This window comes from Mirounga leonina, unplaced genomic scaffold (genome assembly GCF_011800145.1).
Source record: "Mirounga leonina isolate KUSES-001 unplaced genomic scaffold, KU_Mleo_1.0 Mir_101799, whole genome shotgun sequence".
Taxonomy (NCBI): Eukaryota; Metazoa; Chordata; class Mammalia; order Carnivora; family Phocidae; genus Mirounga; species Mirounga leonina.
In genome coordinates this window covers 3,726,030-3,738,749 of record NW_023270210.1, presented here as the reverse complement: position 1 = coordinate 3,738,749, position 12,720 = coordinate 3,726,030, and the positions used below count along the sequence as shown (strand labels likewise).

General features: G+C 41.8%; 1 protein-coding gene across 3 annotated transcripts in view; it reads left to right on the top strand.

The window, feature by feature from the left end:
• Window positions 1-335: 335 nt before the first annotated feature.
• The window catches only part of VMA21 (vacuolar ATPase assembly factor VMA21), a 38,764-nt gene continuing 26,379 nt past the window's right edge, over window positions 336-12,720 (top strand). Inside the window, exons 1-4 of one of the 3 annotated variants that reach the window (XM_035011790.1) lie at window positions 336-423; window positions 564-828; window positions 5,292-5,401; window positions 6,002-9,781. In XM_035011790.1, the coding sequence (XP_034867681.1) occupies window positions 719-828; window positions 5,292-5,401; window positions 6,002-6,144 (363 nt within the window). In that variant the 5' untranslated portion in view covers window positions 336-423; window positions 564-718 and the 3' untranslated portion in view covers window positions 6,145-9,781. Of the gene's footprint in view, window positions 424-563; window positions 829-906; window positions 1,078-5,291; window positions 5,402-6,001; window positions 9,782-12,720 lie in introns of those variants that run through there. The other 2 variants (XM_035011797.1, XM_035011806.1) reach the window with 2 other exon arrangements.

Here is a 12,720-nt window from a genome sequence, read left to right as displayed (position 1 = left end):
GCTTCCTGCAGCCCAGTCCCCAGTGCTTAACACTGTTTTAAGCTGCCGTGTTTAGTCATGGTTTCACATGTGGTCTTTGTATCCATGTGGTGCAGAAAATAGATGTGTGGTCAGCGGCCCTTTCCAGGCGTTGACCATGTAAGGGTTGTCCTCTTATTAGCAGCCAGTGGCAACCTTATGTCAAGGCTGACCCTAGGCTTACGGCACTGTTTTCGTTTATACCTTTCTCGGGTTGCACGGGCCCGGGAGGCCCATCTGTCCCTTACTATTTGAGTCCCTGTTGTCTCATTGGCAGCTTTCTGAGCAGCTGCAAAATGCTTTTAACTTGAAGTGGAAGTTGGGGTCACTGGCATCGTCAGGCCTGAACAGTCACTCTCAGCCAGGGCTCTCTCAGCTCTGACATTGACTAGCTTACGGACTCGGGTGAGTGCTGAACTAACTCCTCCCACTTTCCCATGGCTGGACTTTCACCGTTGGTAAGAATAAGGCATTTCTCAAGGGCTGGGGAATAATGTGCACACTGCTTATTTTGTGTTGTCTTCGGAAACTGCTTGGTTGCCTAGGCCCACAATCCTCTCTCTGCCTGGTCGTCCTTCTTTGCGGGTCATCTGCTCCGGTAGCCTCGAAACCCCAGCTCGGCGACAGGGGTCCCCAGGGGGACCATTGGTGCTCAAGCGCGCTCAGGTGGCGGCGACACCGCCGCCCACCTCGGAGGACCATGCTGCGAGGCAAGTCTCGGCTCAACGTAGAGTGGCTGGGCTACTCGCCCGGCCTGCTCCTCGAGCGCAGACAGCTCTTGACAGGGCACACGCCTCGGAACCCTGGCCGGTAAGTCACATGAGCGCCGCCGCCGGCGCAGCTAAACGTCACCAGGGCGCGCCGCACTTGCGCATTGCGGCCCGCCGCCCGGCATTGGCCGGTACTTCCGGCGCGGCACGCCTCTACCGGTCGCCTGCAGAGCGGACGGAGTGCGGTACGCGAGCCCAGCCCGCCTCCCAGCACTTGCTGCGGGCGCGGCTACACTATGGAGCGCCTTGATAAAGCGGCGCTGAATGCGCTGCAGCCGCCCGACTTCAGGTAGTCCGGAGCGGGGCCCAGGCCGGGTGGGGGTCCTGACCGCAAGACTGTCTGGCCCTGGCCTGGAGTGGGGTGTAAAGGAAGGCTCGAGCCGAGCGGGCTGGCTTGCAGTGGGCGTGAGGTCTGGACCCTCGGGGCCGGGCTGCGGGGTGGGGGAGAAGGGAGGTAGGTTGGGGTCTGCAGCGTCTACACGCTCGGGAGCAGGGACCTGGGGTCAGAGGGGAGACGTCGGCGGGCCTTCAGCTCATGCTTCTGTTCTAGCACTTCCTCTCGCTGTCGTCTGTTTTGCGATCTTGCTCTCTGCAATCTCTCCCCACTGCAGGGTGAGCTCCCTGAGGACAGAAACCCGGCCTTCTCCATCTACGTGTCCCCTACGGGGCCTGCATCGTTGGGGCTTAAGTGTTTGCTGTATCAATGAACGAAGGGAAGAGAGTAGGGGCTGCCCCTGGTTTGAGATAGCTTCACTTGGGGGAGTTAGTAGGATGGGGGTTGGTGGCCGAGTAGAATGGTTGTTCTGGCCCACTAGCCTAGCCAATGATACCTCGGTAGGCAAGAGGGTGGGGAGGGATTTAGCTGCCATTGGATGATGACCTACTGTGTGCCAGACTCAACTTAGGCTCTTTATTACATACGTCAGCAAAATTAAGAAAATGTTATTCCCCCCTTTATTTTTTTTAAAGAAGATGAAGTTAGGATAAGTGACTTGCCCAAGATCACACAGTTAGGCCACACAATTAGAAAGTGTTGAAGCTGGCATTTGACCAATCCCACTGATTCCAAAGCCCATGATCTTTGGAGCCCCGTGACCCTTTTCTCTCTCTTATGATGTCAACGTAGATGTTTTTTAAATTATTGTTTACTAGTGAGAATACCAAGAGATAATTTTGTCAAATACACTTAGAATACAGTGTAGCCCTCCTAGACTGATTCTAGTGTTTCCTAATGGGATTTACAGTGAAATCTACTTGCAGTGGCAGTCTTGCTTGCCACAGAAGGGAACCTGGTAAGCTATATCTGCCTAGTGCTTGCTGTGGAAGTTCGTATCAAGTGGGTAAACTCTAGGTGGTTTTAAGAGTCGGGGAACAGTAAGGTTCATCCTGAGTTATTTCTTTGTGTGAGGCCCACTTTAATTCTGGACTTTCCCATTCTTTATTTCTAACAAGTCCCTGTAACACCCAATGAGAGATACATGGAAGAAATCAGTTGAATGACATCAGTTGCTTTGTTTTAGTTTTTTTTTTTTTTTAAAGATTTTATTTATTTATTTGACAGAGAAAGACACAGTGAGAGAGGGAACACAAACGGGGAGTGGGAGAGGGAGAAGCAGACTCCCCGCCGAGCAGGGACCCCGATGCGGGACTCGATCCCGGGACTCCAGGATCATGACCTGAGCTGAAGGCAGTCGCTTAACCAACTGAGCCACCCAGGCGCCCTTAGAATAATTCACCTGTTAAACCCAAGCTGGCTTGTGCCGGCAGAACTGCCAGCTGCGGTGGGGGTGTGGCTGGAAGCCAGAGAGAAAATGTCCTGTAAACACTAGAGGAAGTTTGCTAGTTTTCAAAAGTTTGTGTGCTTAACTTTATACTTAGTCCCATATTTGTGAGGTCCTAACCCAGAATAAAAGTCAAATTTTGGGGGCTTAAGGTAAAAGAAGTGAAAAAGAGTTGAAACTATGAATGCCTGACATAGTGCGTGGGGCTAGAAATTAACATGTACAAAAGAAAAGATTATGTTTGAGTGGTGGGATTGTAAATGCTTTTGTTCGCCTTAACACATTTTTATGTGGTATTATATCATCTTTTCAATAATAATGTTTTCTGAAAGCCAGGTCAGATAGTAGATATTCAAGAGAGATGATCTGAAGAATAAAAGAACCAGTTAACACTCCCTTTCTCTAGATTCTCAAGCTTTGTTTCTTTATCAGGTTTGCTATCTTAACTTTGCATGCCTAAAACGCATACTTGAACTCACCATAGAAATACCCAGAAGGTCATATTTTTTGTTGGGATTCATGAAAGAAGTGGTCAAATACTGACATTGAATTTTTATAGACCTACTATAAAACTACTCATATTCTTCGTGAAAATTACCCAGTAAATTTCCCTAAAAGTTTACTACTAGGAAACAGTTTAAGGGAGCATAACTATATTAGATGAGGATTGTGTAGCTCAGCGATCACTGTAGGAGGATGTGTTAAAAGATGATCCGCTGAAGTAGGGGAAGAAAATATTAGAACTTCTACATGAATTTATTTTAACCTTATCCTTTTTAGTATCCAGTTTTGCATATGTTTTATATTTTAAGGAATGAATTGATAATGTGTGTGTAGCTGATCTGTTCAAAAAAACCAGTATGCCTATATATGGGGTTTGTGCTCAGAACTTATATTTAAGATGAATTAATAGTCAAAAAAAGTTTGTAGACCATTGTTTATAAACCATAAACTTGAGATGTTCCCTTCCTTTCTGAGCTGCCAGAAACCTCCTCGCCAATCATTTACACAGTTATAAGGACCCCCTTTGCCTGGATTTTCTAGGGCTCCAGAGAAATGTGCAGGACTATATAGGAAGCAAGCTGGCACATTAAGTGCTGTAATAACAGGTATGAGTTAAGTGTGATTGCATCCCAGAGCAATGAATCATTTCAGCTGGAGTGATCAGGAAAGGTGCCTAGGAGAGAGGCTCTTTTGAGGGGGACCTTGAAGGCTGGGCTGTCTCCTTCCTAAAGATACGGACAAAAACTGGAGCCTCTGAGGATTACCAGAAAGAGAATTAAATAAGTTCTAGTGTTGACAATAAGCATAAAGTGTGAGGTGTGTTAAGGTAGTCTGAGGATGGTTAGATTTAAGAGACAAAAAGGACCTTAAGCTAAATGATTAAAGCTATAGGGTTTACTGCGTTCACAGTGTAGGTACAGATGTGTCCAGGATCGCTGGAAACCTGTGGCTTCACTTTCACTAGTGCTGCTCATTTGTAGCAATGTGTAGGACAAATGCTGACACATATCCACTTGCTGAAAAGTCAGTGAAACAACGTTAAGGAACATTCTGAAAATGGGGAAATTATTTTTGTATATTAATCTGGAGTCCTTTTTTATGTGCACACATTTTTAACATAATTGGAATAGTATATGTCAGGGGTTGGTGAAGTTTTTCTGTAAAGGACCAGATAGTAAATATTTTAGGATTTGGGGGCCATATAGTTTGGCACCACTACTCACCTTGTCCTTTGTAGCTCCAAAGCCACCTTAGATGATACATAAACAAATGGGTGTGTCTTTGTTCCAGGTAAACTTTATTTATAGAACTAGGTATTGGGCCCTTAGGCCTTATTTTGCAGACCCCTGATAAACATAATACGATGTAGTTTGCCTTGTTCATTTGTCACACGAGGACTTTCTGAGTAGTGGTCAAAATTCTTTTTAATGGGTCCATATATTGATATACATCAATTGTGAAATTATTTTCTTACTATGGATATTTTTATTGTATCCAGTTTTGTTTGTGCTTTTATGTTAATCTTTTTTTATGTTAATCTTTGTATTAATGTTTTTAAGTAGCAGATTATCAGACTTGTTTTTCTTCAAGTATATAATTTGAAAAGCTTGATTGCATTCTTCAGAATGGTTTTATTGTATTCTGGAACAAAACTTTCTCCATTGGAATATTTCCTTGACTTTAAAATAACCTCTGGACAAATAGAGTTCACTAATAGAAGGTGTTTTGACGTTCAATTTTTAATGCATGTTACCTGAAGACCATCTAAGTTGTACAATAGCTATTTAATTACAAAGGAACTAAGTTTCCTTCAGCTGCATCCAAATTGTTCTAGACTGCTTTTTCTCTGGAGATTCTCATACCTTGTTTGTAGTGTATCCAGCTAGCCCTTGATAGGATGCTTTGTGAAGGAACATCATTAGTTGTTTACTGCCTCCATTATAAATTCTGTAATTAGGGTACACTTGGCGTAGCACTTTGGAGACTACAAACCACTTTCATACTTTGACGCTTCCTCACACTGGATCTGAATAACAGTCCCTTGGGTGTTCTGTAGGTCTTTAGGATCTTCTAGTTTTGAGTCTCTGTCTCTACTCTTCTTCCTCTGGCCACTGCTTCTGAGGCAGGGGCAGGGTTTCCAGCATCTTCTCTGTGGACACAAAACCAGTTGGAAATGGCTGTGCAGGTTCTGATTTTCTCTTTGTTTACTTTCTTCCAGAAATGAAAGTTCATTAGCATCTACCCTGAAGACGCTCCTGTTCTTCACAGCTCTAATGATCACTGTACCTATTGGGTTATATTTCACGACTAAATCTTATGTTTTTGAAGGTAATCCTCGATGATGATAAAACAAGACATTTTCCCCCTTAGTATATTTAAGATTCCATGTGTTTATGATCTCTTTATATCTGTAAGCTGGGTATTCTTAATTTGCTTCTTCCATCTATTTCTGTTTTGCTTTTCAAAAATCATGTTGTTCAAATGAATCTTCCTTCATGAAATTAACTTGTTCATCATTGAGTTATTTTAGCGTGACAGTGTATTTGTTGATGGTTTTCTGTGAAATAGCTTGCAAGTCCTTTCTTTTACTATACCTCTGACAGCAAGAGTTGGCTGACATGGGAGGAGGAGTTTGGGGCAATGTACCTTTGGTGGCAGACATTAGTAGAAAAAGAAAATAAAGTCCCCCTTTTTATGTTGAAGTCCGTAAGTGAAGTCATAATTACAGTTTTCACTCAGAATAATGTTCTTTGTGTATAGAAGGTATTCAGATCTTTAAATGAATACTTGATTTATCACCACCCAAAGCATTACTTTTTAATTGCCTGACTAGTTAAATAAATATATAGCTAATAAAAAGCAGTATGCTTTGTTTTTTGCACTTTGATAAATTTTGGAATAAAATGGAAACTTTTTTTCTCTTGATAGGCGCCTTTGGAATGTCCAATAGGGACAGCTATTTTTACGCTGCTATTGTTGCGGTGGTCGCCGTCCACGTGGTGTTGGCCCTCTTTGTTTATGTGGCCTGGAATGAAGGCTCACGACAGTGGCGTGAAGGCAAACAGGATTAAATTGAACATCACCTTTTGATAGCATTAAATTGATTTTTAAAAACGGTAAATGTGTCTGGGATATTGATGATTTCAATAAAGTTGAGAACATGTTAAAATCAATCTGAAGGAGTCACATTTGACTAGTGTAAATTTTGATCCTTCTAATACAATGATTTGTATCATCAGTTTTAACTATGAGCCTCTCATTTGCAGATGAGCATTTGGAAAAGTTAAGTTGGTCACAAATAAGTATGTTAACTTAGTTACACATTCTGGGAAGAATTTGATTATCTCATAACCAAAAATGTTTTACAGCATTTTGTCTTTTGCTTGGTTTTAAGGTTTACTTGTCTGGATATGTTAAGATGTACACAGTGAAGGAAATCTAAGCTGTTTTTCACTGGAACGCTTTCCTTACTATCATATGAAAGTCCTGGGTCATTGGATTTTAGGTTGTAAATTCCTGTGCAAAATTGCTTGAATTATGGATTTTGGACTTCATCTGAATGTCACTGAGAAATTTTGCGTAAAGTGTAATCCCTAGTCAATAGGAATCTTTTTCATTACATTATTTCATGGGAAGACTAGGCTGAATCACACCCATTCGTGTAAAAGGACTGGTTTATTGAAGGATCTAGGTAGCAAAGCAAAGAGGTAGCTACCTGGGCACTCAGCCTTTGCAGGCTACCCTGTGCTTTTAGGCTAACTTTTTAATGATCTGCTTTGCTCTGTCATTGAACAATGAAGTAATGCTTTCATTACGGGGTTTGTGTAAACTCCCTTTCAGTTTGTTTTTCCTACTTTTTAATAGTTATATGATAGGAATTTACATTTAAATATGTCCATTTTCACATATTTCCTGAAAGTTGATTATCTTTATCATCCAGGAAGTATTCTTGGGATTGGTAGTCAAGTCTTTTTCAATCAGAGCTGTTATATAAAGTTACATAATCCTGAGGTCCTATTTGATAGAAAAAGACCCTGTGGTTTTAGTTCAGTATCCTTAGTCTGTTCTTTCCAGCTAGTTGGTACTACTTGTGTGCAGTCTAAAAACACACCTGGATAAATGCATATTGAAACAGGAAGAGAATTTAAATTCCCTGTGATGTTGCCACCTAGAGATAAACACTCTTTTGGTTTATATCCCATGTGCATTTCCTAATGCTAGTTCAATACACTGAATGTTTGGTTTAAGCTCAAATTCTGCCTGTGTTACCTCATAGCTGTTTGCATTTTTTTTTTCCCAGGTGAATGATTATTGGCCATTTTCTTGAAGAAGCACATTCTACCTTTACTCTTTTTTACTAGATAGATATCTCGTTGTTCCAATTTCTTGTTACTGGTAATTCCTAATACAGTGGCCCTTGCTGTTTTTGCCATTACTGATTTGTCTGTTCACCCCTGTTTTGGTTGTGCAGCTGGACTAAAGGAATAGGGAGATGGTTAGGCATAAAAGCTAAGGAGGCATTTGTGTTAATTGTTGAGAAAAAAATGAAAGATGACTATTGTAGGACAATTATTTTTGCTTATAGTTAAATGTCTACAGTTTAAATGTCTTTAAGCAGTTATTCTAAATGTAAAGTGTTTTCTTAAAGACTACAGTTTTAGTATAAAATTGTACAAATTTAATATAAAATTGTAGAATACCCCAGTTTAAGTCTGGGGTAAATGGTTGTCCCTTTAGATGCCTTGTTATACTTAGAACTTTTGTCCACCTAATTTCTTTTCTATAATGCCAAGGTTTTGTACTTTTGAGATCTCACGTTGTTTGTAAAATATGAATGTCCAATGTTAGATTATTTTGTTTGATTTCAGACGTTTGCTGAGTAGAAAATGATATGGGTGTTTTTCTGCAAGTATTTAAACCAGGGATTCATGCAAAAGCAGTTGTAATTTCCTCTTGGAAAAAGTACCAAGTGTTTGAAAGTTAGAATTGGATGCTAGGGTTGATATTTAGGATTGTTAAAATACAGGCTTGTTTTCAAACCAGTTAATTTTTTCCTGGAGTTTTAACTGCTAACTCACTACTTTGCTGCTGTTGAAATGACATACGGTATTTGACCTACAGATTTATTTTTCAAGATGTCTCACTGATTTCCTGTTGCACGATGTACATACTTCAGGATGTATAGAAAGGAAAGCTACAATTGAGCCCTTACATGTGTTTTAAGATAAGAATATGTTCACTATTGTTTGAAAATGGATTGTTAAGAATAACCTCAATTAGGAAGCGTAAACTTGAAGTGTCAGCACGAGCTACTGATAAACACATTACCTTCCCCACCTCACCTCCCATTTTGCACCCTGCCCCCCGCCAGAATATAATCTTTTCTTCCCTGTTGTGCTAGAAAATGAAGTGTGTTGTGGAATGCATCTGATGTTATTAGCTCTTCAAGTGGATAGATACTGTTTTACGTGTAACAGCAGAATTCAGTTTTGAGTTGTTACTGAAGGAAGTTAAACATCTTTTAAAAAGACCTCCTGTTTCATGGAAATCTAACATATGCATTGTAATAATTAGGCTATTTTCATCATAAAAATCTCATCACCTTTGCCAAAAGAGGCAGCTAATTGACTTGTTTGATATTTATCTGCCATTTTCATGTAAATTTTATATATACAGCTAGAGTACCCGAGGAGACCAGTAAAAACAGTTAAGGTGTACCCAAGGAAAGATGGTAACCAAAGGTACATGAAACAAAGAAATATCTAGTGTGTATTTCTCATCTCTAGAGTTGATGTTCATTGTTTTATTTATGAACAAGTGAAGTCGTAGACCGTTGTTGGTTCAACAATGGCACAGAATTTGTCACTTGTCTGAGGTCAGCAGCAGATTTTCTCTGCTGTCAAGCAATGTGTGTCCTCCAACAGAGTAGTACAACTTTATTAGTTAAGATTCTACTTTTATATTTAAGTTCTGCAAGAGCTGAGCTGAAGCCACACAATGATAGCTTGACAAGATTTCTTTTTTCTTTTTGCAGAAGGGAAAGGGTCACCTGAGAAATTATTTTCAGGGACTTTGGGAATCTAACAATAACTATTACATGTAATTTATGAGTAGTAAAATCCTTTATATATTCATTAAAATAGTCTGGAATTCCCCAGTTTACCATCACTCCTGGCCACACTTTCCTGTTTCATTGCTTCACGTTCTTGAGAGTAGTATCTGCATTCCTTTTAAGGTGTTCTATCAGTCATATTTGTCAGTTACACGGACTAGTCTTCCTTTTTCTCAAGTTCAGTGAAATCTCACTGGACAGTAATAATAGCAATAGCTAACAACATCTGCACAGCACCTTACAGTTTGCAAAGAACGTTCACATTCTTGTTTGAGTTTGGCATAGTGAACCTGTTACGAGATATCTCTTGACATCCTTGCTGAAGATGTTAGAATCTTTAACTCAGTAGAGTCATTGAGTTTGCTGTAGCCTTTGAATAGTGCCCTGACTAGGGCGGGGATTAGATGCGCTATTTTGAAAGCTCTGTGTAATGATCGAAATGGGGGGCTTGAGTTCTTTAGCCACTTGAATCAGATTTACTTTTGTAAGTGATACTTTTCTAACTGTTAACCTGGATGGATTTTGTATCCATTATATTCTAGCCTGTAATTTGTATAAATTTACCATCTGTTGTCATTAAAAAAGTGTTCGTAATGTGACTTCGATGTGTCCTGATTCAGTGAATAGTAAGTTTATTAACATCTTTGTTTTTTTTTAGCACTTACTTGCCTCTATTTATACCATATAAAATATATAGAGTTGTCAAGGGTAAGTTTTTATGCAATAATTGTAGACCAGAGGTGCTCAAACTGGTGGGGGCTCTGAGGGGTACTGAGACAGGAAGGGCTGGTTGTATCCCATCTGTGGTGGACCCATTAGAAGTGGTGTGGCAGTGAGGAAAGAAAGCAGCATCTTGTCCTGTGGCTTTTTAAAGAACATTCATTTGAGAGTGAATGGGCTTCAAATACTGCTAAAGGAGTAATACTTGTGGCTAAGTAATTAAGTATGGGGATAGTCAATTCCTTGCCCTGTCCAGCATGCCACCCCCTTCCTTGTGCCAGTTGCCTTTGTCTGTGGCCGTCTAGCCACCTTTTGATTGTACTCCAGCTCCTTTCCGTGCTTCTAAGGGCTCTAGCTAGTTCTTAATAAATACTATCCTCCTCTAAGAAAGATTTGAGACATCTTAGTATCAAGATATACAGATTATGTACAATCGTATTTATATACAAAGGTACAGATTATAAGATGTCCAGGGAACTCTGGACACATGTAATGGCATTGCAGAAACCACTGGAATTACGTTACAGGATTTCCTGCCCAGACCTACTGAGTCCGAGCCTCTGGGGGTGGGGCCTGGAATGGAAATACTTGTCTGTAACAGGCCATATCTGATGAAGCCAGTTTGAGAACTGCTGCTCGAGATTGGGAATTGTTAATGTATGTTTTTAATGCTGGACTTGAAGATGTTTATATAAAGCAGGCCTGAAATAGGTACTTTATTAAGCAAAGGTAGAGTCCTGCCCAATGCTATGTATTGAAGGCTCAGCTTAAAATCGGGAGAGCTTGCTTGGCTACCCGACCATCATGTTGACTTTGCTGCTGCTGTTCTGCTGATGCCTTCCTCTTACTGTTGGCCTTGAAGAGAGGGAAAAGCTAGCACAGGCATTTAGAGAATCTGGTTTCAAAAGCAAAGGAACTAACGGAGAAGACTGGAAATGGTTTCCTAGGCATATCTGCTCTATGAATAGTATGACGCCCCGCCCCCAAATACTTTTCCTGTCACTGCTTGCATCTTCCCGCTTCATTTCCTGTACGCCCTGCTGTTTTGCCCATGCTCATTCCCACCTCACAGCTTTATACTGGCTGTTCCCTCCGCCCAGGACCCTCTCCCCCAGCTCCTCCCAGGGCTGGCTCTTTCTCACCCTTTAGGTCTCAACTCTCCTGTTGCCTCTCAGAAAGGCCTGCCCCGTCGCTCTCACAACACCTAATACTGGATGGTTGACCTCCCTCCGCTATACCGTGTGCTTCAGTATGCCACTGAATCCCCAGTGCCTCACACTTGCTGTAGTATGGGTGTTCTTGGCCAACTGGACGTACCAGAAACCACGGTTCAAACTGGCTTAAACAATGGAAGAGGTCAGAGATGGGGCCAATCCATCTGCACAGTTTAGAGTTCCTGCTCCATTTCTCTCGGATTCTCTCTGCATGTCCTTCTCTGTGTTGGTGACAACCTCAGGCTTCCCTGTCTCATGATAACAAAATGGCCGCAGCCATTCGGGGGCTTCATCTGTACACCACAGATAGTCATCAAACCATTCAACAAACACCCTGAGCTTCACTCTGGACTAAATCAGGTTACATACCTACCTGTGAAACAATCACCTTGGCCAGGCAATGCCAAGCATTGGTGGGTTTATGCCTGGACAAGTGCCCAGTTCCAAACCAATCATTCGATTAACTCAGGCCACTCAGTGACCGCCCCTGAGGAAGGGGTTTGATGCTGGTGAGGCTCCTAGCATGTTCGCTGCAGGGCTTAACAGATTTGTTAAGTGGAAATGGCAATATGCAGTGTATACACATGTGTGTAGATATGGATATGGATGTAGATAGGGATATAGACATGAATACAGGGATGGGAGTCATGCACTTTGGAGCATGGAACCAATGTCAGTGTCAGGACAGGGCAGGACCTGGTGTGGGGCCATCCTTCAGAGGACCTTACAGCTGCATGAGGGCTGGGCCCCTAGTCAGGGGCAAGATACCAGCAGAGTCCCTCTGTACCGAATTTGTCAGTTCTGACTTAGGAAGAAAACTGAAATAGTTGGAGAGTCATCAAAATCTTTCTCCTATCTGTATCTGTGCTTTTCTGTTTGCAGGACTCTGCACTCTGCTCTGAAATCCTAAAACATCCCCTCCCGCCCCCAGCCCTCCCCACAGCATCCGTAGTTCTTTATAAACACAGGTACCCCAGGGGCGGCGTGCTGTATGCCTGCATACAAGCAAAGCAGCAGTGCAGCTGGATGTGCTCTTTGTGGGTATGGCACCTGGGGTTTTCCTGTTTAACCAGGTTCCATAGAACATAGCAGTTGCGGTCATTCAGCTAGGATCCCACTTAACACGTGTCCCACAGACAGTAGTGGCAAGAGGCAGCCTGGCACCTGCGTCTGGGAACGCTGGCTAGTGCTCTGCTGTGTGATTCTGCCTTTATCAGCGATGTCATCAAGTTTACCTCTGGCCTGTTAACATGCGCAAAAACAGAACAAAAGTAGAGTAGAAATAATCTGATTTTTCTCAGCTATATGTAACTATAGAAATACTTGTTTTAAAGAAAAGTGTATATTGCATAGCCTGATGTTTTATTGCTTTAAAAATATTCACAATAGAAAATGAAACTATTTGGGGTCCGTGAAAAATTAAGTCTGCTCACACTTCTACATTCCATTTCTTTCCTAAAAATGGGATGTAGAACAGACCAAGGGCACCATGCCTTCCCCCCCTGCCCAGTATTTCTTTTTTTTTTTTCCTTTTCTTTTCCTTTCCTTTCCTTTCCCTTTCCCTTTCCCTTTCCCTTTCTCCTTTCCTTTTCTTTTTCCCT